The sequence below is a fragment of the Chionomys nivalis genome, chromosome 7, assembly GCF_950005125.1.
Source record: "Chionomys nivalis chromosome 7, mChiNiv1.1, whole genome shotgun sequence".
NCBI classification, from domain to species: domain Eukaryota; kingdom Metazoa; phylum Chordata; class Mammalia; order Rodentia; family Cricetidae; genus Chionomys; species Chionomys nivalis.
This window is the reverse complement of record NC_080092.1, coordinates 101350143-101375170: the sequence shown is the minus strand read 5'-3', so window position 1 is coordinate 101375170 and position 25028 is coordinate 101350143. Positions and strand designations below refer to the sequence as shown.

Here is a 25028-nt window from a genome sequence, read left to right as displayed (position 1 = left end):
GGGGGGTGCACAGGACGCCACGGGTGCGGAACTTGCTCACTGGCTTTTGCACTAGTCAGGGAGTCCCATAGGTCACCAAGCGGAACACATCTCTTTCTTCAGTGCCAGCATGTACAGAGTCGGAACTCTGTGTTGGGGTTCCTGTTTCTGCCCGGAGGGACCGGAGCGCCGCTCAGAGTGCACCCGGACCCAGGTCGCGGACTCCAGTCGCTATGGCAACGGGGCCCGCGCTCTAAGTGTGGCGGGCGAATATTGGCGCTCGGAATCCGGGGGACCCCAGTGCGAGCTGGCCGGATTCTCGGTCGCGCGCCGGGAGGCGAAGCGGGTTTCCCTGGGTCCTGTCGGGTGGCGCACGCGGTAAGTGCCATGGCCTTCGCATCAGGTTCCTGCTCCCAGGTCGCTTCCCCAGGCGACAGTCGTGAGGCAGCGGCTGGCAGCAGCAGTGCGTGCAGGGTTCCCTCAAATCAGCACAGAACCGCAGCCAGGAACAGCGCCTCGGTCCCTCGTTGACTTCATGAGTCCGTTATTTTGTAGATTGCATCGCATCCTGGGCTGGCCCGATATTTAACGTGATTAAGTTACTCACTTTTAGCATTCCGCCCTGTGCCTCCCAGAAGACAGTGATGTCTGCCAAGTGCCTATCATTAAAGTTACTATTTTCTGCTGGGCATGGTGGCCCACGCCTTTAATCCCCGGCAAGGCAGGCAGATTTCTGAGTTCGAGGTCAACCTGGTCTGCACAGTTCCGTTCCTGAATAGCCAAGTCTAAGTAGAGACGCTGTTTCAAAAACACATACAAAAACGAACAAGCAAACCTAAATAAATAAAGTTATGCCAATATTTTCCCATTGTAAATGATAAATACCTTGTGGATGAGTGCTTGACTGTGTAAATGTCTTGCTTCTAACCATATTTTCAGTTATTAATTTTAGGATACATTAGTGAAAACGTCCTGATTTCGTGCTTTATTTTTTTTTTGCTTGTTTTTGGGGGTTTTCTTTTTTTCTTTCTTTCTTTTTTTTTTTTTTTTTGTCTTTTGAGACAGGGTTTCTCTGTGTAATAGTCCTGGCTGTCCTAGAACTCACTTTGTAGACCAGATTACTGGCTTCGAACTCACAGAGATCCTCGTGCCTCTGCCTCCCAAGTGCTGGGATTAAAGGCATGTGCCACCATCACTCGGCTGTTTTTTGGTTTTTCAAGACAGGTTTTGTGTGTGTGTGTGTGTGTGTGTGTGTAGCCCTGGCTGTCCTGGAACTCACTCTGTGGACCGGACTGGCCTCGAACTCAGAGATCTGCCTGCCTCTGCCTCCTGATTGTTGGGTTTAAAGGAGTGTGCCACCACCATCCAGCCACGTTTTATTCTTGCTGTGTTGGGTGGAGAACAGGAATCACAAGTTAGCTGAGTCAAACCATCCAGACCTTTCAGACTAACCTGGGATCCAGTTTCCAAGTCTTTATTTAGAATCTGGACCAGAGTAGGTTTTAAGTACTGCTCTGGCAGCTGCAGCCCTGGGAGAGCTGCAGAAAACAGGCTGCTTCTGGGGACAGGCCAGTCCTCCATGAGGATGACAGGTGAAGGAGACGCAGCAGCTCCTTAAGGGGTTGGGGATGGCCCAGGCCTGGGGCTGTTCATGAAGAGATGAGATTGTTGATGTCCCCACAGGTCAGACCTCAGAGGTCCCTGTCCTTCCACCTGTATCCTAGAATCTGTCACGAAACTCCTCCTTGAGGATCAGGCAGGGATTTACTCCTTGGCTTCTGGAATAGTCCAGCGTAAACCCATTGTCTTAGTCACTGCTCTCTTGCTGTGAAGAGACATATAAAAGAAAGCATGTAACTGGGGGCTTGTTTACAGTTTCAGAGGCTTAAGGTCATTACCATCATGGCAGCAAGCATGATGTTGGAGCAGAAGCTGAGAGTTACTTCCCGATCCACACAGAGAGAGAGAGAGAGAGAGAGAGAGAGAGAGAGAGAGAGAGAGAGAGAGAGGAGAAGAGCGACAAAGCAAGCCAGGCTGGTAGTGACACATTGCTTCCAACAAGGCCACACCTCCTAGTCCTTGTAATCCTTCCAAACATCCCCACTCCCGGTGCCAACTAAGCCTTCAGATGAGTGTGCCTCTGGAGGCCATTCTTATTCAGACCAGTGCACGCATGTGTAGCAGCTTTTGGAAATAGTTTTGCTTTTTTTCTCTGTGATCCTTGGCTTGCAGAGGCTGGTTTGTGCTGTTTTTCTTTCTCACCCTGATATGCTTTACCTTCAAGACTTCCAATTTCTTTCTAGAACAGGCTCCGAAGCTACACAGTGAAACCCTGTCTGGAGGGAGGGGGGAGAATTCTACTTTCTGCAGAAAGCTGCAGATTTCCCAGTCACATCACACATTTTCTAAATAATTTTATTTATTTGTTTGTTTGTTTATTTTACATCCTGGCCACAGTTTCCCCTCCCTCCTCCCCTCCCAACCCCTCCCCCCAACCTCACCCCTATTCCCATTTTACTATCTACTCCCCCTCTATTTCTGTTTAGGAAGTGTCAGGTCTCCCGTGAGTATCAATAAAACACAGCCTATCAAGTTGCAGTAAGACTAAGCACCTCCCTGTGTATTGAGGCTGGGCATGCAACCTAACAGGAAGAGTAGAGTCCCAAAAGCCAATAAAAGAGTTGGAGACAGCCCCTGTTCCCACTGTTAGGAGTCCCACAAGAGGACTAAGCTACACAACTGTAACATGCAGAGGGCCTAGCTCAGTCCCATGCAGACTCCCTGGTTGTCAGTTCAGTCTCTTGGAGCTTCTGTGAGCCCTGGTGAGTTGATTCTGTGGGTTTTCTTGTGGTGTCCTTGACCCCTCTGGCTCCTATAACCCTTTCTCCCTCTCTTTTGTGGGATTTCTCAAGCTCCACCTAATATTCGGCTGTGGGTGAGTCTGCATCTGTTTCTTTTTTTAAAAAAATATTTATTAGCCGGGCGGTGGTGGCGCACGCCTTTAATCCCAGCACTCGGGAGGCAGAGGCAGGCGGATCTCTGGGAGTTCGAGGCCAGCCTGGTCTACAAGAGCTAGTTCCGGGACGGGCACCAAAGCTACACAGAAACCCTGTCTCAAAAAATCAAAAAAAAAAATTATTTATTATGTATACAATATTCTGTCTGTGTGTATGACTGCAGTCCAGAAGAGGGACCAGACCTCATTACAGTTGGTTGTGAGCCGCCATGTGGTTGCTGGGAATTGAACTCAGGACCTTTGGAAGAGCAGGCAATGCTCTTAACCTCTGAGCCATCTCTCCAGCCCCCTCTGCATCTGTTTCTATCAGTTTCAGGATGAAGCTCTCTGATGACCATTGGGCTAGGCACCAATCTAATTAAGTGATCCGGTGGCTTTTCTGGTACCGTGTCTCTTGTCCCTCCTTAGGCACCCTGGTATTTCTAGTTATTTCACTTAAGATTCTTTTTTCTGAAGTCACAAGGAGTTGGCACTTATATTGACCTCCTGTGGAGTCAGAGCACCTGTGTGTTAAGACATGGTGACTTCTGCCCCTGGCAGCCTCAGACCTGAAATAATTATGTGATATTTGCCAAATATTTTTCTCTTTCCATTACTCCTCCATTTCTTAGCTGGGGGCTACATCATTTGTTCTGTTGCTGTCTATGCAGGGAGACCCCATTTTACTGTAGAGCACAGGGCACCACGCTATCTACCTGGTCAGGAGAACAAAGAAGAAATGGCAGGGGTGAATACCACCTGGCTTGGTGGACAGAAGCTTCATAGATGGTGACCTGCTGAGTTTTGAAGACCTAGCAGTAATAAAATGCCCCAGCAAAGAATAGCATGTACACCCAGGGACAAAAGGATCAGCCCTCTGGCCTTCTGGCAGCAGCTAGAAGTCCAGAGTGCTGCAGCAGGCCATCAGAGAGTGCTGCAGCAGGCCGTCAGAGAGTGCTGCAGCAGGCCGTCAGAGAGTGCTGCAGCAGGCCGTCAGAGAGTGCTGCAGCAGGCCGTCAGAGAGTGCTGCAGCAGGCCGTCAGAGAGTGCTGCAGCAGGCCGTCAGAGAGTGCTGCAGCAGGCCGTCAGAGAGTGCTGCAGCAGGCTGTGCCAACTGCTCCCAACCACAGGTGTGTGCAGCCCCAAGAAATGAAACTTATTTTTGAAAATGTCCAGGTACCACAGCAGATGTTAAATAGAATAGTATCACACAACCAGGTTCCCATGTTGGAAGAGTAGCAACCTGAAGTTCTGTAGCCCGTGACCGGAAGAGGCAAACGGCAGCTGGTTGCCTTGGGGCATCCCTGTGCTCTAGTGGAGCAAGCAACCCTACTTAGGCATTTTAAAGTGATTTTTCTGGTGTTCAAAGGGGCATGTTAGTTGCTTTTCTCATTACTCTGGCATAAGCAGTTTAAGGAAAGGGGGGTTGTTTGGCTCACAGTTTGAAGGTGCAGTCTGTTGTGGCAGGGACGGCATGGTGGCCGGACCGTGAGGCAGCTGAGGTGAGGAGTCAGGCCTGTTGGTGAGAGGGCTGCAGGAGCCAGCAGAGCTGTGGAGTGGATAACACTCAGCCAGGCAGAGGGATCTACTGAGCTCTGGAGAAGGATGCTGCGTGGCAGCTCCAAGAGGCCAGGCTGCTGTGATCTGATGGGAAGCTGGGTCTCGTGCACTAGGGTGAGTTAGGCTGCCTGTTTGTCATCGGCTCCAAAAACCCCAGTCCAGACACTTGGAGCTCTGGGACCCACAGTAACAGTCACCTGGGGAGCACTAGGACCAGGGACTTTGCACAGCCAGTGTACAGCTCATGCTTGGACCCCTAAAGAGTTGGGGTTCCCCATGACCAGCCTTGAGAGGCTATGCCATGCTTGTCACCTAGGCGCTGATAGGAGCCTCTGTGTGGAGCAGCAGGATGGGGCTGAAGTTGTAGAGTTGCTGTGTGGCCAAAGCTCCTGGCAGGCCCCGCTCTACGTGTTTGAAACTTACAGGAAGACCTTCCACAAAGCTGCGGCCACCAGCCGACGCAACACCCATTCTCTCCTGTGAAATGCACTCTCGGTTCTTTAGTCCAGATGATTTTGACCATACTTGAAATCTTTATTTAATTTTATTTCTGTGTGTGTTCTTGTGGAACCATGGATAACAAAGGAGCCTGTAGACTCCAGAGGAACACATCAAAGCCCCTGGACCTGGAGTTACAGGAGCTTGTGAGCTGCCGTGTGGGTGCTGGGAAAGCAGTTAAGCCCTCCGCAAGAGCAGCAAATCCTCTTCACCACTGAACATCTCTCCAGCCCAACTGTAACTAGTTTCTGCTATCAGTAACTTGTGAATGAAATTTTCTCCAAGTAGTATTCTTTTTTTTTTTTTTTTTTTTTTGGTTTTTCGAGACAGGGTTTCTCTGTGGCTTTGGAGCCTGTCCTGGAACTAGCTCTTGTAGACCAGGCTGGTCTCGAACTCACAGAGATCCGCCTGCCTCTGCCTCCCGAGTGCTGGGATTAAAGGCGTGCGCCACCACCGCCCGGCTCCAAGTAGTATTCTTGTTTAAATAAAGAGAAGCTGCTGGCTTAGGGGCTCTAGGGAGTTGATGTAAACAGGTAACACAGCACCACACCCTCCACACATACCCCATGCCATCCCCTCCACCCACACACACGGCACAACACAAAAGCAAACCCCTGTGGTCCCCCGTCCCTGTTTTTTGAGTTTTATGTGGTTGCTTGCTTGTTGTTGATTTGAGTAGAGGTGAAGCAACCTACATCTTCTCTTTGGGCACTCTCTCAGTGTGTTGACTGTCATTTTTCACCTTCTGTGTAAATATATAGAAGACAGTGAGTTGAGGTGACCTGGGGCAGCGTGTTTTCTCCTCCTAAAGAAGACCCACTTGCAGAGAGTCAGACAGCTGTCTTCTTTGGGGTGACAGCGATACACAAATATAACTGCTAGACGCCTCCATGCTCCCCGGAAAGCACCACTGGAAGAGGGCGACAGCCGGACATCATTGCCCCCCAAAGGTGACAAGGCCTCTCCTGCCGCTGCTTTCACACCCTTGCACGTGGGGCCGAGGTGATGATGCCCGGTGTTGTTGGCCTTACGTACTTCCCTGTGAGTAGCCTCAGACTGACCGTGTCCAGAGAAGAACCCTCCTCTGCTGCGTGCTGACGGCAGGGCATTAGACCAGGAACAGTCTGCACTGTGCCTCAATAAGAAACAGGCTTTTCCGGTCCCTGCCCTCTGGGGCCAGTCCCCGGTCCTCAGTCCTCAGTCCCCAGCAGGAGGTGTTTAAAGACGTACCAGCTATTTGAAAAAGTAGTTTTATGTTTTTAAAAATTAAGACTTTATCCAGGCATGGTGGCACTCACCCTTGCTGTTCAGGAGGCTAACGCAGAGGATTGAGAGTTCAAAGCCAAGGTGGGCAATCTAGTAAAACTCCATCTCAAAATCCATTGCACTTGTATATTGTGTTTTGTTTTCTAATTTTTATTTTTATAACATCTGATTTCTTTTATTTACAAAAATATCAGTTCATGATAGCTTGGCAGTAAAAGAATGAACTTCTCATGAGGTAACTCTTCCAGGAGGCTGAGTCCTGGCTGCAGAGGTAGAATGGTGCCAGCCTCAGGCCTGGCTTGGCTACTTACCCATTTCATTTTTTTTAAATTTTATTGATTTTTATTGAGCTCTACATTTTTCTCTACTCCCCTCCCTGCCTCTCCCCTTTCCTTCAACCTTCCCACAAGGTCCCCATGCTCCCAATTTACTCAGGACATCATGTCTTTTTCTACTTCCCATGTAGATTATATCTATTTAAGTCTCTCTTGGTGTCCTCATTGTTGTCTAAATTCTCTGGGATTGTGAATTGTTGGATGGTTTTCTTTGCTCTATGTTTATTTTATTTTATTTTTTTGTTTTTTTTCGAGACAGGGTTTCTCTGTGGCTTTGAAGCCTGTCCTGGAACTAGCTCTTGTAGACCAGGCTGGTCTCGAACTCACAGAGATCCGCCTGCCTCTGCCTCCCAAGTGCTGGGATTAAAGGCGTGCGCCACCACCGCCCGGCTTTGCTCTATGTTTAAAAACCACCTATGAGTGAGTACGTGTGATAATTGTCTTTCTGTGTCTGGGTTACCTCACTCAAAATGATGTTTTCTAGCTCCATCCATTTTCCTGCAAAACTCAAGATGTCGTTATTTTTTTTCTGCTGTGTAGTATTCCATTGTGTAAATGTACCACATTTTCCTTATCCATTCTTTGGTCGAGGGGCATTTAGGTTGTTTCCAGGTTCTGGCTATGACAAACAAAGCTGCTATGAACCTAGTTGAGCATATATCCTTGTGGCATGATTGAGCATCCTTTGTATATTTACCCAAAAGTGGTATTACTGGGTCTTGACGAAGGTTGTTTCCTAATTTTCTGAGAAATCGCCACACTGACATCCAAAGGGGTTGTACCAGCTTGCATTCCCACCAGCAATGCAGAAGTGTTCCCTTTTCCCCACAACCTCTACAGCATAAGTTGTCATCAGTGTTTTTGATCTTGGCCATTCTTACAGGTGTAAGATGGAATCTCAGAGTTGTTTTGATTTGCATTTCTCTGATGACTCAGGATGTTGAGCATTTCCTTAAGTGTCTTTCAGCCATTTTAGATTTCTCTGTTGAGAGTTCTCTGTTTAGGTCTGTACCCCATTTTTTTTATTGGATTATTTGTTCTTTTTTTTTTTTTTTTTTTTTTTTTTTTTTTTTTTTGGTTTTTCGAGACAGGGGTTTCTCTGTGGCTTTGGAGCCTGTCCTGGAACTAGCTCTGTAGACCAGGCTGGTCTCGAACTCACAGAGATCCGCCTGCCTTTGCCTCCCGAGTGCTGGGATTAAAGGCGTGAGCCACCATCGCCCGGCTGGATTATTTGTTCTTTTGATGACCAATTTCTTTTCTTTTTTTTTTTTTAAATATTTATTTATTTATCATGTATACAATATTCTGTCTGTGTGTATGCCCACAGGTCAGAAGAGGGTACCAGACCTCATTACAGATGGTTGTGAACCACCATGTGGTTGCTGGAAATTGAACTCAGGACCTTTGGAAGAACAGGCAATGCTCTTAACCTCTGAGCCATCTCTCCAGCCCCCTGATGACCAATTTCTTGAGTTCTTTGTATATTTTGGAGATCAGACCTCTGACTGATATGGGGTTGGTGAAGATCTTTTACTATTCTGTAGGTTTTCGTTTTGTCTTGTTGACCGTGTCCTTTGATTTACAGAAGCTTTTCACTTTCAGGAGGTCCCATTTATTGTTTCTCTGTGTCTGTGGGGTTAAATTTAGGAAATGGTCTCCTGTGCCAATTTTCTCTTCTATGAAATTCAGTTTGGCTGGTTTTATGTTGAGGTCTTTGATCCATTTGGACTTGAGTTTTGTGCATGGTGATAGACATGGATCTATTTTCATTCTTCTACATGTTGATATCCAATTATGCCAGCACCATTTGTTAAATATGCTTTCTTTTTTTCCATTTTATATGTTTTGCTTCTTTGTCAAAAATCAGGTGTTTAGGGGCTAGAGAGATGGCTCAGAGGTTAAGAGCACTGACTGCTCTTCCAGAGGTCCTGAGTTCAATTCCCAGCAACCACATGATGGCTCACAACCATCTGTAATGAGACCTGGTGCCCTCTTCTGGTGTGTGGGCATACATGGAAGAAGAATGTTGTACACATAATAATAAAATTTTTTTAAAAAATCAGGTGTTCATAGGTATCTGTACTAATATTCAGGTCTTCTATTCGGTTCCATTGGTCCTCCTGTCTGTTCTTATACCAATACCAGGCTGTTTTCAGTACTGTAGCTCTGTAGTAGAGTTTGAAGTCAGGGATTGTGATGCCTCCTAAGTTCTTTTATTGTACAGGATTGTTTTGGCTATCCTGGGTTTTTTGCTTTTCCACATGAAGTTGAGTACTGTTCTTTCAAGGTCTGTGAGAAATTTTGCTGGGATTTTGATGGGCATTGCATTGAATCTGTAGATTGCTTTTGGTAAGATTGCCGTTTTTACTATGTTATTTCTACCTACCCAAGAGCATGGGAGATCTTTCCATTTCCTGGTGCCTTTTTCAATTTCTTTCTTCAAAGATTTAAAGTTCTGGTCACACAGGTTAGAATTACTCCGAGATGTTTTGTGCTATTTGTGTGTAGTAGCAGGCCGCTTGTTCGTCCCAGCTGCCCAGAACCAAAATAACCACACAGAAACTGCATTAATTAAATCACTGCTTGGCCCATTAGCTCTAACTTCTTATTGGCTAACTCTTACATCTTAGTATAACCCATCTCCATTAATCTGTGTATCGACACATGGCAGTGGCTTACCGGCAAAGTTTCAGCGTGTCTCGGCTCCATGGTGTCTCTCTGACTCTGTCCTTCTTCCTCCCAGCATTTAGCTTAGTCCTCCCTCCCGCCTCACTAGTTCTGTTCTTCCCTGCCATAGGCTCAAAGCAGTTCTTTATTCATTAACCAATAAAAGTAACACATAGAGGACCTCCCACACCATTTGCTGCTATTGTGAAGGGTGCTATTTCTCTGATTTCTTTCTCATTCCATTTATCATCTGTGTACAGGAGGGCTCTTGATTTTTTTTTTTTTTGAGTTAATCTTGTATCCTGCTACATTACTGAAAGTGTTTATGAGTTGTATAAGTTCCTTGGTAGAATTTTTGGAATCGCTTATGTAAACTATCATAGCATCAGCAAATAGTGAGTGTTTGACTTCTTCTTTCCCGATTTGTATTCCCTTGATCTCCCTTTGGTGTCTTATTGTTCTAGCTAGGACCTCAAGAACTATATTGAATAGATATGGAGATAGTGGACAACCTTGTCTTATTCCTGAGTTCAGTGGGGTCGCTGGGAGTTTCTCTCCATTTAGTTTGATATTGGCTGTTGGCTTGCTGTATATTGCCTTTATTATGTTAGGTTTGTTCCTTGTATCCCTGCTCTCTCCAAGACCTTTTTGTTTATATGGCCACCTCAATGTCTAATGTGCAGATGGAGTAAGAGCTACACAAAGCTGCTTGACAGAACATAGCTCCTGGAGGTGTTCAAGTCATGGTTCCCCTTTTTCCTTCTTCTGCCTTCCCTGGTTCTCCTGCTGTAGAGTGAGCTTCAGGAAGGAGCAGTCCATAATGAGGGACATGTGAACCCTGGAGGCCTCGGGCTTGGTGCTGCCTCATGGTTCTGAACCTCCCTGACATTAGAGCCAGGGGGTGGCCATGCCCTACATGGTAGAGAACCTGAGGTGGCACCGGGGAAGGAAGTTTCAGCCCCTGATGGTGGCTCCTTGTTGCTGTCTTCTGCTGCAGCCACCACCATGCTGCCACCGTGTTCGGAGCGGGAACTGAGTGAGCTGCTGGCTCGCAAGGAGGAGGAGTGGCGAGCTCTACAGGCCCATCGCGCCCAGCTGCAGGAGACAGCTCTACAGACGACGAAGAAACATCTGGAGGAGACACGAGGGCAGCTGCAGCGCCTGCAGGAGGATTTCGTGTACAACCTTCAAGTGCTGGAGGAGCGGGACCGTGAGCTGGAGCGCTACGACGTTGAATTCACCCAGGCCCGCAGGCGGGAGGAGGCCCAGCAAGCAGAGACCAGTGAGCTAAAGATAGAGGTGGCCAAGCTGAAGCAGGCACTCTCCAGGGAGGCCAGGCACGTGGAGGAGTTGCAGCATCAGCATGAGCGGACGTTGCAGGAACATCACTTGGAGCTGGAGCGTGTCCGCAGGTGAGCATCACATGTCAGGGTACTGGAGTCTTCTCCTGCCAGGCTGGCAGCCACCCACTCCCACTGTGCCCTCACCCTGGGCCTGTTCAGTAAAACGAAAGAAATGTCCCTGTGGTCCATGAAGCAGTTTTCCAGGATTATGTGTGGGACAAATAAGATACTTTGAATATAATTTTTGAGCTACTATTGGGGAGTTTTGCTATTGTTATTTTTTTAAAAAGAAAACAAACTATCTTTTTCATTTTATACACCAATCTCAGTTCCCACTCCCTCCCCTCCTCCAATCCCCTCTACCTTCGCCCCCCATCCCCACCCACATCCACTCCTCAGAGAGGGTAAGGCATTCTGCTTTGAGGAAGGTCCAAGGCCCTCCCTACTATATCTAGGCTGAACAAGGTGTGTTGCATGGCTGTGGCAGACTGCAGGGCCAGTGGCAGTGGCACCAGGATTTACCCCTACTGCTTGTATGGAGGAGGTTTTTACAACTAGTTTACCCCTACGATGATTTTTCTGGTGCCCAGTGAGTGATGCATGTTCCACTCGACACTTGGTGATATTATGATTTTTTTTCCTTAGATCTCAGTCCAAGATTTCTTTGTATTTTAGACAAGATCTCACTGGCTGTCCTGGAACTCACTCAGTAGACCAAGGTGGCTACAAACTCACAACGATCCACCTTCCTCTGCCTCCTGAGTGTCCAGCATGTCAGATGCTGTCTGTGACATTCTTAGCTTTAGAGTTGGTGGAGGCTACTGGTCTGCTAAATTTCAGCAATACATTCCTCAAGTTCCACCTGCTAGTGGCAGAGATGTTGTGTCAGCCGTGGAGGCCGGCAGCACCTGCCATCCGCAGTCAGGAAGGGCTCCTGAGGATGTCACCGACCTCCGCCCACAGTCTAAAGCTACTTTGTGTCTTTTTGTGACTCTTTGTCTTTTCCCTTCTTCTACAAACCTGAGACTTTTGTGTGCAGATACTTTGTCAGGCCCCTGCCCTTTCCTCCTGTCCTGAAACCCGGGGGCTCAACAAGTATCAGTTGTTACTACTCCACACACAAATCCTTGGGGCTCCCTTAGGTGTTGCTTTTAGTTTGTTTTCTCTGTGTTCAGTTGTGTAGTGTCTAATGTCTGTGTCAAATTATTGTGATATCATGCCCAAATTTGAGCCTTTTGTTTAGGTTATTCTTAAATCTTTTTTGTTATTTTGAAATCAGGCCTCACTAGGTAGACCAGGCTGGCCTTGAAATCACAAAGGTCTCCTTCTTTCTATGCCTTCCAAATGCTGGGATCCTGATTAAAGGCTCCAGGGGCGGTGACCTGGGAGTCATTGTACTTTTTAGTTATCAAGTTTCTATTTGATTCTTTGTTGCATCTTTCTTTGCTGAGATTTTCTGTTTCTATTTGATTTTCTAAATGTGGTGCAGTTTGACGCTGAACTCTCGCCCTCCCCTCACTACTTAGCTCTGGCTGTCCTGGAATTCACCAGGGTTGGCCTTGAACTCACAGAGCTCTTCCTGAACTTCCTCCTAAGGGTTAGGATTAAAGGTGTGTATCACCACGCCTGGCCCTTTTTCTGGTTCTTGTTAGTCCATCAGTTTGGGGTTCTCTGCTGTGTTTTCTGCTGCACAATTGGACACTCCATTTAGGGGCGGCAGCAGATTCAGGTCAGGAGAAGCTCTACTTCTTGGAGGCCTGTTACAAGCCCCTGCTGCAGCTCCGTGTGTAGCACACCCGGCAGGGTATACTTTCAGAGTATAAGCGTGCTTGCGTATGAACACCCAGTATGGCTCTCTGAATACCATGTCTGATCGCCACAGTGGCAGGAGGAGTGAAATGGACCAGCAGCAGGAGCAGTATGAGAATCTGAAGTGGAAGCTGGAGAGAAAACTGAGGGAACTCGACGGTGAACTTGCTCTTCAAAGACAGGTAGAACATTGTTGGGGGGGTGGTTCTTTTTTAGGGGCATGCCTTGCCAGCTAGTGTGAAATCTGGGTGCTGAGGTGTTCATTGAGTGTATTATCCTAGGAGACGTAGAAGCATAGGGTCTGCTGGATGCTGTGAGCCATGTCTGAATTCCCTGGAAGTCACTGATGTGTACTCTTCTCTCACGCACCGGTCAGAAGTCTCCAGGGAAATGGAGATACATAAACATTTATTATGTGACTTGACCTTGGAGGTCTTGGAGGCCACCCCACAATTTACCACGTAGGCTAGAGAACCTGGAACTTGGTTATGTCTGAACCCAAAGGCCTAAGAAACTGGGAACACACCCTGTAAGGGCAAGAGAAGATGAAGTTAGGACTCAAGCAGAAAGAAAGAGCATTCCTGTTTTTTGGGTTTTCATCGGATTGGCTCACACCACCTGCACTGGGGAGACTGAGTCTTCTTTAGTTGGTCCGGTGATTCAGATGCCCTGCTTTTTTGGAAATTGCTCACAGACATACTAAGGAACGATGTTTACAACTAGCTGGAAAGCCTTTAGGCCAGTAAAGCCGACCGGTAAAGCCGGCCGTCACAAGCCACCCTCGTCAGTGTCCTCCATTACTCTAAAGCACCAAAGATGTCAGGAGGGTTGTCCTGGCGCTGAGCGTGAGACAGCCGTACTCAGTGTAACAGCAGCTGTGCCCCTCTTCCCAAGTACGGAAGGAAACAAATATTGATCTGTTTTCAAGACAAGGGGCCAGCCTGGTCTACAGAGTGAGTTCTAGGCTGTTACACAGAGAAACCCTGTCTGAAGAAAACCAAAAACCAAACGAGAAGACAAGGCCTCGTTCTGCAGCCCACTCTTACCTCAAATTCGCAATTGCGATTCTGCCTCAGCCTTCCCAGTGCCTGCACCACCTCGCCCAGGTGACATTTTAATTGGTGCTCATTCTTCTGATGTCCATAACTTTAGCACTTTAATCTGGATTTGGTGATACATAGCCAATGTTATGTTACCTGACAAAAGAGTAGAAGACAAAATAAGGAGCCTTTTCTTTTTGTTTGTTTGTTTTGGGGTTTTGGTTTTTCGCTCAGGGTTTCTCTGTAGCTTTGGAGTCCTGGAACTTACTCTTGTAGACCAGGCTGTCCTGGAACTTGCTCTTGTAGACCAGGCTGGCCTCAAACTCACAGAGATTCATCTACCTCTGCATCCCGAGTGCTGGGATTAAAGGCATGCGCCGTCGCCACCTGGCTTCTTTTTCTTTTTAAAAAATCTTATGTGTATAAGTGTTTTGGACTACTTGTGTGCCCTCAGAGGCCAGAAGAGGGCATCGGGCCTTCAACCGCCATTGCAGATGTTTGTGAACCACCGCGTGGTTGCAGGGAATCAAACCCCAGTCCCCTGGAAGAGCAGCCAGTGCTCGCAACTACTGAGCCATCTCTGAAGCTCAAGGTGCCTTATTTCAACACTTCTGTTTATGTAGAAAACAAAGGACAAATGGAAAAAACTCTGATTTCTTTTTCAGTTAAACTGTTAGAAAACTTAAAGATAGCTTACTTTTTAAAAATGACAGCGGTTTTGTATAGACCCCTAAAAGTTGGTGCCACTGCAGAGATTTCCATCTCATCCTCCAGGTGAGAAAGGCCCTGCTAGAGGCAGTGGCAGGTGGAGTCCAGGAAGAGGAGGGGAGGTAAAGTGGTGGCTTTGGAGAGAGAAGAGGAAGTGGTGACTTTAGAAACAACAATGACGGACTTCAGCTTCACTGAGACAGCTCTCCCACGGTTTGAAATCTGTGTCCTGAGCGACCTTGAAGATGTCATTGTCAGTTTCCCGCGAAAACAAGTGGGGCCTGGGGCAACCCCAGCACTCAGGAGGCAGAGGCAGGAGGATTCTGTGAGTTAGAGGCCAGCCTAGTCTACAGAATGAGTTCCAGGACAGCCAGGGCTACACAATGAGACTTTGTCTCAGAAAATCACAACCAAAACAACCAAAATCCAAAACAAGTGGAGAACAGCAGTAGATTCTGCTCTAGAAGAGCATAAACAACTTTTCGAGACAGTTTTTCAGTTTAGTTCTAGCTGTCTGAGAACTTGCTTTGTAGACCAGGCTGGCCTCAAATTTATAGAGATCTGCCTGCTTCTGCCTCCTGAGTGCTGGGATTAAAGGTGTGTACCACCACCTCCTGGCTAAACTTTTGGCATTTTATACAGAGTCTAACAATCTGTAAGTGCTCAGTAAAGGGACATGTGTTTTCACTAAAAATATATTTGAATTTAAAAATAAAATGTCATTTTGTATTTTTTAAAAAAGGAAATTAATACTTAATATTCTACCATATCTGGCTCCACTGACTGTAATCAGAGAATGTTACTAGAGATGTCCCTAGATCTTCCTAACCTCCATTGTGGTTAGAGATGCCCTGGATCTTCCTAACCTCCACTGTGGTTAGAGATGCCCTGTATCTTCCTAACCTCCACTGTGGTTAGAGATGCCCTGTATCTTCCTAACCTCCACTGTGGTTAGAAATGCCCCCGGATCTTCCTAACCTCCACTGTGGTTAGAGATGCCCTGGATCTTCCTAACCTCCACTGTGGTTAGAGATGCCCTGTATCTTCCTAACCTCCACTGTGGTTAGAGATGCCCTGGATCTTCCTAACCTCCACTGTGGTTAGAGATGCCCTGTATCTTCCTAACCTCCACTGTGGTTAGAAATGCCCCCGGATCTTCCTAACCTCCACTGTGGTTAGAGATGCCCTGGATCTTCCTAACCTCCACTGTGGTTAGAGATGCCCTGTATCTTCCTAACCTCCACTGTGGTTAGAGATGCCCTGATCTTCCTAACCTCCACTGTGGTTAGAGATGCCCTGATCTTCCTAACCTCTACTGTGGTTAGAGATGCCCCGGATCTTCCTAACCTCCACTGTGGCGTGATCATCCATAGTCCTCCTTAGTAGTGTAGGGTGCTCACCTCAGTCAACACCATAGCTCCTTCCTTCACCTGTTGACCTGCAGGCTTGAGGGCCCCAAATGTTAGACAGTGTCTGAGCTGCCCAGTGGGGCCACTGTAGTGTTCCTGATGGAAGAGTTCCCCTCCCCCAGTGGGGCCACTGTAGTGTTCCGATGGAAGAGTTCCCCTCCCCGAAATCAAGGCTTCTAGGACAGCAGAGCATCCTGGAAACTAGAAGTGATAGTAATGCAACTCTTAATTCCACCCCTCAATTCCTGGGCCCATGACTGGTCTCCATGGTTTTTGAATTCCAATTCAGAGTAGACTCAACTTTCTAGACAACCTTGTTTCAGCCCAGAAACAATGCTACCCAACTGGTACTGTGATTTAATCTCAAAAGACCATTTCACTGCTTAGTCAAGCCACCTGCTCATGATGATGAGACCATGGTAAGACCCATTAATCTAAGAGTCATAAGCCCACTGAGTGAGTCCTTGCTCAAAAGCCATGCTCTGTGGAATACCCTTCCTGTAGATGAGGCATGCTCTGGTCCATACAGCGCAGTACTGATGGGCGCATTCCATGCTCTGGTTCATACAGCGCAGTACTGATGGACGCATTCCATCCTGTGGTCTATACAGCGCAGTACTGATGGACGCATTCCATGCTCTGGTTCATACAGCGCAGTACTGATGGACGCATTCCATGCTCTGGTCCATACAGCACAGTACTGATGGACGCATTCCATCCTGTGGTCCATACAGCGCAGTACTGATGGACGCATTCCATCCTGTGGTCTATACAGCGCAGTACTGATGGACGCATTCCATCCTGTGGTCCATACAGCGCAGTACTGATAGATGCAGTCCATGCTGTGGTCCATACAGCGCAGTACTGGTAGACGCAATGCATGCTGGGAAAGCCACACTCAGAACAAGTGTCTGTTCTCATAAGGATGTGATGATGCAGCGATTTGGTGTCACCAACCTGCCCCCAGGCCTCAGGCTGGTCATCCAGGGACTGCTGCCATATTGTAGCTCAGTCTTGGTTTTGTTGCTGGCAGATGGCCACAGCCAGATCAGCCTTGCTAAGTGAGAAGCCTGTGTTCCTGAAGCCTTGCATAACCTCCATCCCTGCCACCATGGCCACATTGTTCATGAGTCCATTGGGCAATTACAGGGGTAACTGAGGAAGAAAGAGATTGGGGTTGTTTACTGTCTACAGAGCAGATCACTGAACTCCTCTGCTGATGTCATGAGAGAGCCGTCCACACACTTCCTCAGTTGTCTTTCTCACCAGTATTCAAGTCCTTCCAAGGAGACAAGCCATTGGCTACAGCACAGGAATCAGTATATAATTGCATATTTGCCCATTTTTGTTTCTTCCAAACAAAATGTACCATTGGGTTCATCGCCCGAAGTTCTGCCTGCTAAGGAGAGCAATTGACCTTCAGGAATGTTCTGGGGCGGGTCTTTGTGTTACAGCCTTGCACCCTCAGGTGGTACCTGTCTTATCTTCCTCTGTGAACTGTTTGTTCAGGGCCCTGAGGCCATGGAGGCTGCGAGGAGAAGGCCCAGCTGCAGGAGTGAGAGCGGGAGCCTTTGTGACGCTGTGATCTTGGGTCTGCTTATGGTCCAGTCCTGCAGATAACAGTTTTCCTTACAGTGTATTGCAGCAAATACCAAAGGATAGCTTAGTGGATCAGATGATGAACCAGCTGGAGTCACATGGTAAATTGAGGGCTTATGGCCAAGTGTTCAGTTTATTCCAAGACCCAGTGGCTGACCAAAAGTTTTCTCACAAAAAGGATCTAGAAGCCAGGCTTAGTGGTGCACAACTTTAATGTCAGCAGAGGTACATGAATCTCTGTGATTCCAGGCCAGCCTGTACCACCCAGAGCCTCAACGAGCTGGGATGCAGGGAGAACATAGCCTGAGGATTTACACACAGAGTCCACGTTCAGTGACGCTGCTGCTACTGTGTCCATGATGGTGGACAGGGTCTCCTTCACTTCTGTTAGAAGCTGGGCCCTTCACGTAATAGCATCGTCCACAGTGTGCAGAACACAGACTCGTGTGCTCCCCTAGAATTGTGTTTAAGACACTGGAGAAGCCGAAGCCAGAAATCGGCCTTGCTGCCTCCACATCTGCCCTTTCCAAGAGTGTGGGACTGTGAAAGCCGTTTTGATCTGTTTGCTTCTGGCCTTCGTTACATTTCTGTTGTGAAAAGACACTGACCAAGGCAATTTACAAAAGAAAGCATTTCGTTGGGGCCCTGCTTACATTTTCAGAGGGTGAGACCATGATCATCATGGTGGGAAGCACAGTGAGAAGCAGGCAGGCATGGTGCTGGAGCAGTGGCTGAGAGCTCACATTTAATCCACAAGCACTAGGCAGAGAAAGAAAGACTGGGATCAAAACCCACTCCCAGTGACACCTCCTCCAACAATGCCACACCTCCCAACCCTTCCCAAACAGTTGCATCAACTAGGTAAGAACTAAACACTCAAATATAAGAGCCTATGGGGGCCATTTTCATTCAAACCACCACATTTCTTAACCCCTGGCTAAGGGTGCCTTTGGCAAGATATGTAGAGGTATATGGGCACCTGCAGAGAACCAGCTGTGTCCTGGGCACTGAGAAGAGCAATTCTCAAGACCTTCAGCCTGGAAGTAGAGTCCACTGTCACTCTTCACTGCCTCTGGGGATGAATGCTCAGGATGCTGCCACAACTCAGGACTTCCTTGTGATCTACTAGGAATGCCCTCAGTGCACTTCTTTTAGGGACCAAGAACTTTGTCCATTGTGGGAGGGTTTGACTTCCGAAACAGCCAGGAGTCTTACACATTAAGTCAGAGCCAGAAATATGTGGCCAAGAAAAGACTAATTGGCTGGGCGGTGGTGATGCATCCCTGTAATCCCTGTACTCAGGAGGCAGAGGCAGGAGGATCTCTGTGAGCTCAAAGCCAGCCTAGTCTACAGAGTGAGTTCTAGGACAGCCAGGGATACACAGAGAAACTGTCTGAAAAAAACAACAAGAAAAAAAAGAAAAGACTAATTGTACCAGATGTGATGTTTCAAGCTGGCAGTCTTAATTCTTGGGAGACAGGCAGAAGGGTCACCATGAGTTCCTGGACCAACTTGGGCTACAGAATGAGACTCTGACTCAGAAAGTCAACAACCACCAAAAATAGCTGAACAGCTATGATGTGCAAAAAATGACCCGTTTTTTGATGGTACCAGAGCCACAAAAGCAGTATGAGAGGGGCTTTAGTCAAGAAGGGCTTCAGCAGGAAAGTCTGGTAAGTAGTTGGTTTGCGTAGACTCAGCAGAATGCACGCGGGGTCCTTTTGACATCAGGGAGCATGGGTTCTGTTGTCTCCAGTGGCATCCCTATCTCAGGAAGAAGAAACCGGCATATCTCCTGCAGGAGGGTTGGGAAGGTCTGCCCGGTGTGGGCTGGAATAGTCGGCCCAGCCTGGTGTGGCCCGGAGCAGTCTTGGCACTGGGGGTAGCTGTGAGGAGAGGTCAGGCCACAGTCTCACGTGTTGGGGAGCCTTGTCAGTAGAACTGATTCAGTAAAACAGTGGTTTTTCTCTGCTGGCTGGCATAACTGGATATCAACATGTAGAAGAATGAAAATAGACCCATATCTATCACCATGCACAAAACTCAAGTCCAAATGGATCAAAGACCTCAACATAAAGCCAGTCACACTGAACCTTATAGAAGATAAAGTGGGAAGTACACTTGAACACATTGGCACAGGGAACCACTTCCTAATATAACCCCAGCAGCATAGACACTGAGAGAAACAATTAAAAAATGGGACCTCCTGAAACTGAAAAGCTTCTGTAAATCAAAGGACACAGTCAACAAGACAAAACAATAGCCTACAGAATGGGAAAAGATCTTCACTAACCCCACATCAGACAGAGGTCTGATCTCCAAAATATACAAAGAACTCAAGAAATTGGACACCAAAAGAACAAATAATCCAGTTTTTTTAAAAAAAGTGGAGTACAGACCTAAACAGAGAACTCTCAACAGAGAAATCTAAAATGGCTGAAAGACACTTAAGGAAATGCTCAACATCCTTAGTCATCAGAGAAATGCAAATCAAAACAACTCTGAGATTCCATCTTACACCTGTAAGAATGGCCATGATCAAAAACACTGATGACAACTTATGCTGGAGAGGTTGTGGGGGAAAGGGAACACTCCTGCATTGCTGGTGGGAATGCAAGCTGGTACAACCCCTTTGGATGTCAGTGTGGTGATTTCTCAGAAAATTAGGAAATAGCTTTCCTCAAGACCCAGTAATACTACTTTTGGGTATATATTCAAAGGATAATCGTGCCACAAGGACATGTGCTCAGCTATGTTCATAGCAGCTTTGTTTGTCATAGCCAGAACCTAGAAACAACCTAAATGCCCCTCGACCAAAGAATGGATAAGGAAAATGTGGTACATTTACACAATGACTACACAGCAGAAAGAAATAATGACATCTTGAATTTTGCAGGAAAATGGATGGAGCTAGAAAACATTTTGAGTGAGGTAACCCAGACACAGAAAGACAGTTATCTCATGTACTCACTCATAGGTGGTTTTTAAACATAAAGCAAAGAAAGGCAGCCTACAAACCACAATCCCAGAGAACTTGAACAACAATGCGGACACTAAGAGAGACTTACATAGATCTACATGGGAGGTAGAAAAAGACAAGATCTCCTGAGTAAATTGGGAGCATGGGAACCTTGGGGGAGGATTAGAGTGGGGAGGGGAAAGGTAGAGAGGGGAGCAGAGAAAAATATAGAGCTCAATAAATATCAATTAAAAATGGTTTTTCTCTGGGCTGGAGAGATGGCTCAGTGGTTAAGAGCACTGTCTGCTCTTCCAGAGGTCCTGAGTTCAATTCCCAGCAACCACATGGTGGCTCACAACCATCTGTAATGAGATCTGGTGTCCTCCTCTGGCGTGTTGGCATACATGGAGCCAGAATGTTGTATACATAATAAATAAATAAATAAATCTTTTTTTTTTTTTTTTTTTTTTTTTGGTTTTTCGAGACAGGGTTTCTCTGTGGTTTTGGAGCCTGTCCTGGAACTAGCTCTTGTAGACCAGGCTGGACTTGAACTCACAGAGATTCGCCTGCCTCTGCCTCCCGAGTGCTGGGATTAAAGGCGTGCGCCACCAACGCCCAGCAATAAATAAATCTTTAAAAAAAATGGTTTTTCTCTTATAAAGTGAAACAAACTGATGGCTGGGAACTGGCCTGCTCACATACCATGTGCAAAGAAAATCTTCCTTCTTGTGGGTTAGTCACAGGATCACAGGACATTGAAGGAAATGTTTCTTTTTTTTTTTTTTTTTGGTATTTCGAGACAGGGTTTCTCTGTGGTTTTGGAGCCTGTCCTGGAACTAGCTTTTGTAGACCAGGCTGGTCTCGAACTCACAGAGATCCACCTGCCTCTGCCTCCCAAGTGCTGGGATTAAAGGTGTGCACCACCACCGCCCGGCTGAAGGAAATGTTTCTGAATGCATGCTACATGCTGGTAGCTCTCTAGACTCTGGGTTGGGCATGAATACCTGACATACCTAGATTGCCTGCCCTCACAGAGCAAAGAACATCCTTGAAGCAGTTAACCTGAGCAAGATCCTAGCCTTCAGCCGGGCGGTGGTGGCGCACGCCTTTAATCCCAGCACTCGGGAGGCAGAGGCAGGTGGATCTCTGTGAGTTCGAGACCATCCTGGTCTACAAGAGCTAGTTCCAGGACAGGCTCCAAAACCACAGAGAAACCCTGTCTCGAAAAACCAAAAAAAAAAAAAAGATCCTAGCCTTCCTAGCATGGACATGGTGAAACAGGAGGGTCAGGTGTGGGGTGTGGTTGGATTCGCTTTCAGGTAGAGTGAGCGGTCAAGAAGGGCCATTAGGCATTGGGGGCAGGGTGGGGGAGTCAGCAGGGGGAGGACAAGCACCTGCCTTTGTGCACAGGGATACCTAGAAACTAGAGTTCATGTTCATGTGAGGAATGAATGTTGGCCTGCAGGGCCTTACAGGAACCAGAGCAGCATGGGGAGCCCTGGGCTTTTGTGCAGAGCACTGACAAGATTGAGGATCTCTGGTCCAGAAGTGGGAGAAGTCGTCAGAAGGCTGATAGGACATGCCTGGGCAGTAGGCCCGAGCGGATGAGAACAGGCCAGCTTTCGATATGCTTAGAGGGGAGCCTGTGGGATTTCTGACACGCTGATGAAGAGGCGGTTGACACGGACACCTCAGTTTGGTCTGAGCACACAGGGTGACCGCTAGTTGTTGAGAGAAGGGCACAAGGAGGACAGTGAGAGGCCGGACAAGTCTGCTTGTCATGTTGACTGACCAGCAGGACCAGAAGGTGGCGGCACTGACTCGATGTTGTAGTATGGATCCCTGTTCTCTGGTAGCCACAGCCTGCAGAACTTCCCTTGTGGGTTTTGTTCAGAAAAAAACAATGTTTCATGATTTGTGGGTTTGCTGCCATTGATTAGTTGGCTGGTTTTGGTGTGGATCATTTGAGAGAGGTTCCTACCATGTAGCCGAGGCTGACTAGAACTTGTCTGTCTTTGCCTCCCAAGTTCCGTGGTTACGGGTATATTCCACCAACTCACCTCCCACCTTTCCCTCCCTCTCTCCCTCTGCCCCCTCTCTCACCCCCTTTCTCTCCCTTCCTTCCTTCCTTCCTTCCTTCCTTCCTTCCTTCCTTCCTTTTTTTGTTTGTCTCTATGCTTGGAACAGAATCCAGGGCATCACACATAACAGGCAAGCATCCTACCACTAAGCTATTACCCCATGATTCTGTAATTTATAATAATGATTGTAGTATTCTGATTCCAGTAAGGTCACTCAGGTGACTGTTCATATTTCACATTTACCTTTCAAGGGACTGAAAACCTGAAATGTGATTTTTCAGTCATGCTTTCTACAGCTTCCTAAGCAGGTACGTGAGCAGCAGGGGCAGAATTCATGGTGCACACATTTGTATGGGGCCTGTCTGCCCAGGCTGGACGGTGTGCTCCACAGGCAAGGGATGGGGGCAGCTCCCTCACAGCTGCATCTGTGCCCCCTCAGCCCTGCTTTCAGGGCCAGAGTCTGGTGGTGGGCAGGGCAGGGCCCAGATCAACAGGGGCTCACACGCTCCTGAGCGCTCAGTCCTCCCAGGGGCTCCCAGAATGAGGTGAAGGACAACTGACACGAGGTAGTAGGGAAATTAGGGCGGTGTGGGTCACTGGAGCATGGAACACTCTACTAGGTAGCAGAGAAATTAGGCCGCTGTGGATTACTGGTAGCTGGAGCATCCGAACACTCTCATCAGCCAAGGACCCCATGGCTGACCTCACCATGTCAGAGAAACGAGGAGATGTGCGTAATGTGTGTGCTGCCCTGATGGCGGTGACTGTGCAGCCCGCATGCTGACCCAACTGAGGGAGCCACACCAGCCCTTTTGAGGGCAGCACCCATGAGCCGCTGCTCCCTTAGAGAGAGGTTCCTTTTTGTTTTGTTTTGTTTTGTTTTTTGAGATGGGTTTAGAGCCTGTCCTGGAACTAGCTTTTGTAGACCAGGCTGGCCTCAAACTCACAGAGATCCACCTGCTTCTGCCTCCTGAGTACTGGGATTAAAGGTGTGCCCCACCACCTTCTGGCTGAGAGAGGCTTCTTAAAATGGTTTTGTTTATTGCCCCATTTTACCTGAGAATTTTTATTTGTTTGTTTTTTGAGACAGAGTTTCTCTCTGTAGCCCTGGCTGTCCTGGAACTCACTCTGTAGACCAGGCTGGCCTCAAAATCATAGAGATCTGTCTGTCTCTGCCTCTCAAGTGTTGGGATTAAAGGCGTGCATCACCACTGCCCCACTTACCTGAGAAATTTTTATGTAGCTTGATATATATTAGTATATAAAACAGAAACGTAAATCACACAGTTACTGGTAATAAATCATAGATAAAGTTAATTTAAAATCTTTCTTGGCTGGCAAGATGGTTCATTGAGTAAAAGCACTTGCTGCCAAGCCTGCCAACCTGATTTCTGTCCCTAGAACTCACGTGGTAGAAGCAGAGAGCTGACTCCAGCAAGTTGTCCTCTGACCTCTCCACAGTGTGCACATGTGCAGACATACACACCTGCAAGTGGATAAATGTGAAGAAATAAAACAGTCTTTGGGTGCCAGGCTTGGTGGTGCACACCTTTAGCCCTAGCACCTGAGAGCACAGGAAGGTGGATCTCTAAATCCAAGGCCAGCCTGGTCTAAACAGCAAGTTATTGGGGCTGGAGAGATGGCTCAGTGATGAAGAGCTCTGGCTGCTCTTCCAGAGGAGCTGGGTCCAATTCTCAGCACCCACTTGGGGGCTAAAAACTGTAACTCCAGTTCCATTGGATCTGATGCAAGCAAGCCCTAGACACTCATGCAGTGCGCAGACATACATGCAGGCAAAACACTGGTACATATTTTAAAAAATTTACATAGTACATAGTAAGTTCCAGGCCAGGCAGTGCTACATAGTAAGACCCTATCAAAAACAAAAACAAAGAAAACTTTAGTTTACATTTAATTTGACCATTTATTAACAAAGAAAGCAAATTTGCCTACTAATGAATTGGATGTGCTTGTTTATTTTTCACAAATGATGAAATCTTGGCTGACTACTTGATACTTAGAACATCAAGCATCTTCAAGCTTTTTTCAGAGCTGGTTGATATTTTGATATCAATGATGAGAAGATTGCTTTACATAAAAATAGTACAAAGTGATAGAAGTTTGTCCGTGGTCTGGAGAGATGTTTCGGTGGTTTAAAGCAGAAGTCCCAGGTTCAATTCCCAGCATCCATGTGGCAGCTCATAACCAACTGTAACTCCAGTTCTAGGGAATCTGATGCCGTCTTCTGGCCTCCAAGGGCACCAGGCACACTTGTAGTGCAGACATACATGCAGGCAAATGACAACGTATATGTGAAACAGCTCTGACTATCCCGGCCTCAAACTCACAGAGATCCGCCTGCCGCTGCCTTCCAAGTACTAGGACTAAAGACGTGCACCACTACTACCCGGACAGACAGAAAACTTTTAAAATTTAGCATTCTTCCGTAATAAAAACCAAAGGTCTATAAAGATACATATTGAAGAATGGTGGTAGGAAAACACGAAGCCTTTGTTTTCTGTAGGTAACTATCATGCGTGCAGAACAAACTTTGTATGTGCTATAAAGACATTGCGGTTCACAACAGACCGTGGTCTCAAGCCTGACCCGAGGTTTCTGAGGTCGCTGCCCTCCTTCACCCCCCACTCGCTTGTTCCAGGAGCTGCTGCTGGAGTTTGAATCTGAGATGCAGAGACGGGAGCACGAGTTCCAGCTGAGGGCAGATGACATGAGCAATGTGGTCTTGGCCCATGAGCTCAAGGTAACCGTCCCTGCTGGGG

The 25028-nt window shown here is 47.4% G+C and overlaps 1 protein-coding gene across 1 annotated transcript in view; it reads left to right on the top strand.

Moving 5' to 3' along the window:
- The first annotated feature begins 220 nt into the window (after positions 1-220).
- Ccdc57 (coiled-coil domain containing 57) overlaps positions 221-25028 on the top strand; it is a 99093-nt gene continuing 74285 nt past the window's right edge. The window contains exons 1-4 of the mRNA XM_057776310.1: positions 221-357; positions 10298-10712; positions 12526-12634; positions 24908-25009. Coding sequence (XP_057632293.1) covers positions 10306-10712; positions 12526-12634; positions 24908-25009 — 618 coding nt within the window. The 5' untranslated portion in view covers positions 221-357; positions 10298-10305. The remainder of the gene's footprint in view (positions 358-10297; positions 10713-12525; positions 12635-24907; positions 25010-25028) is intronic.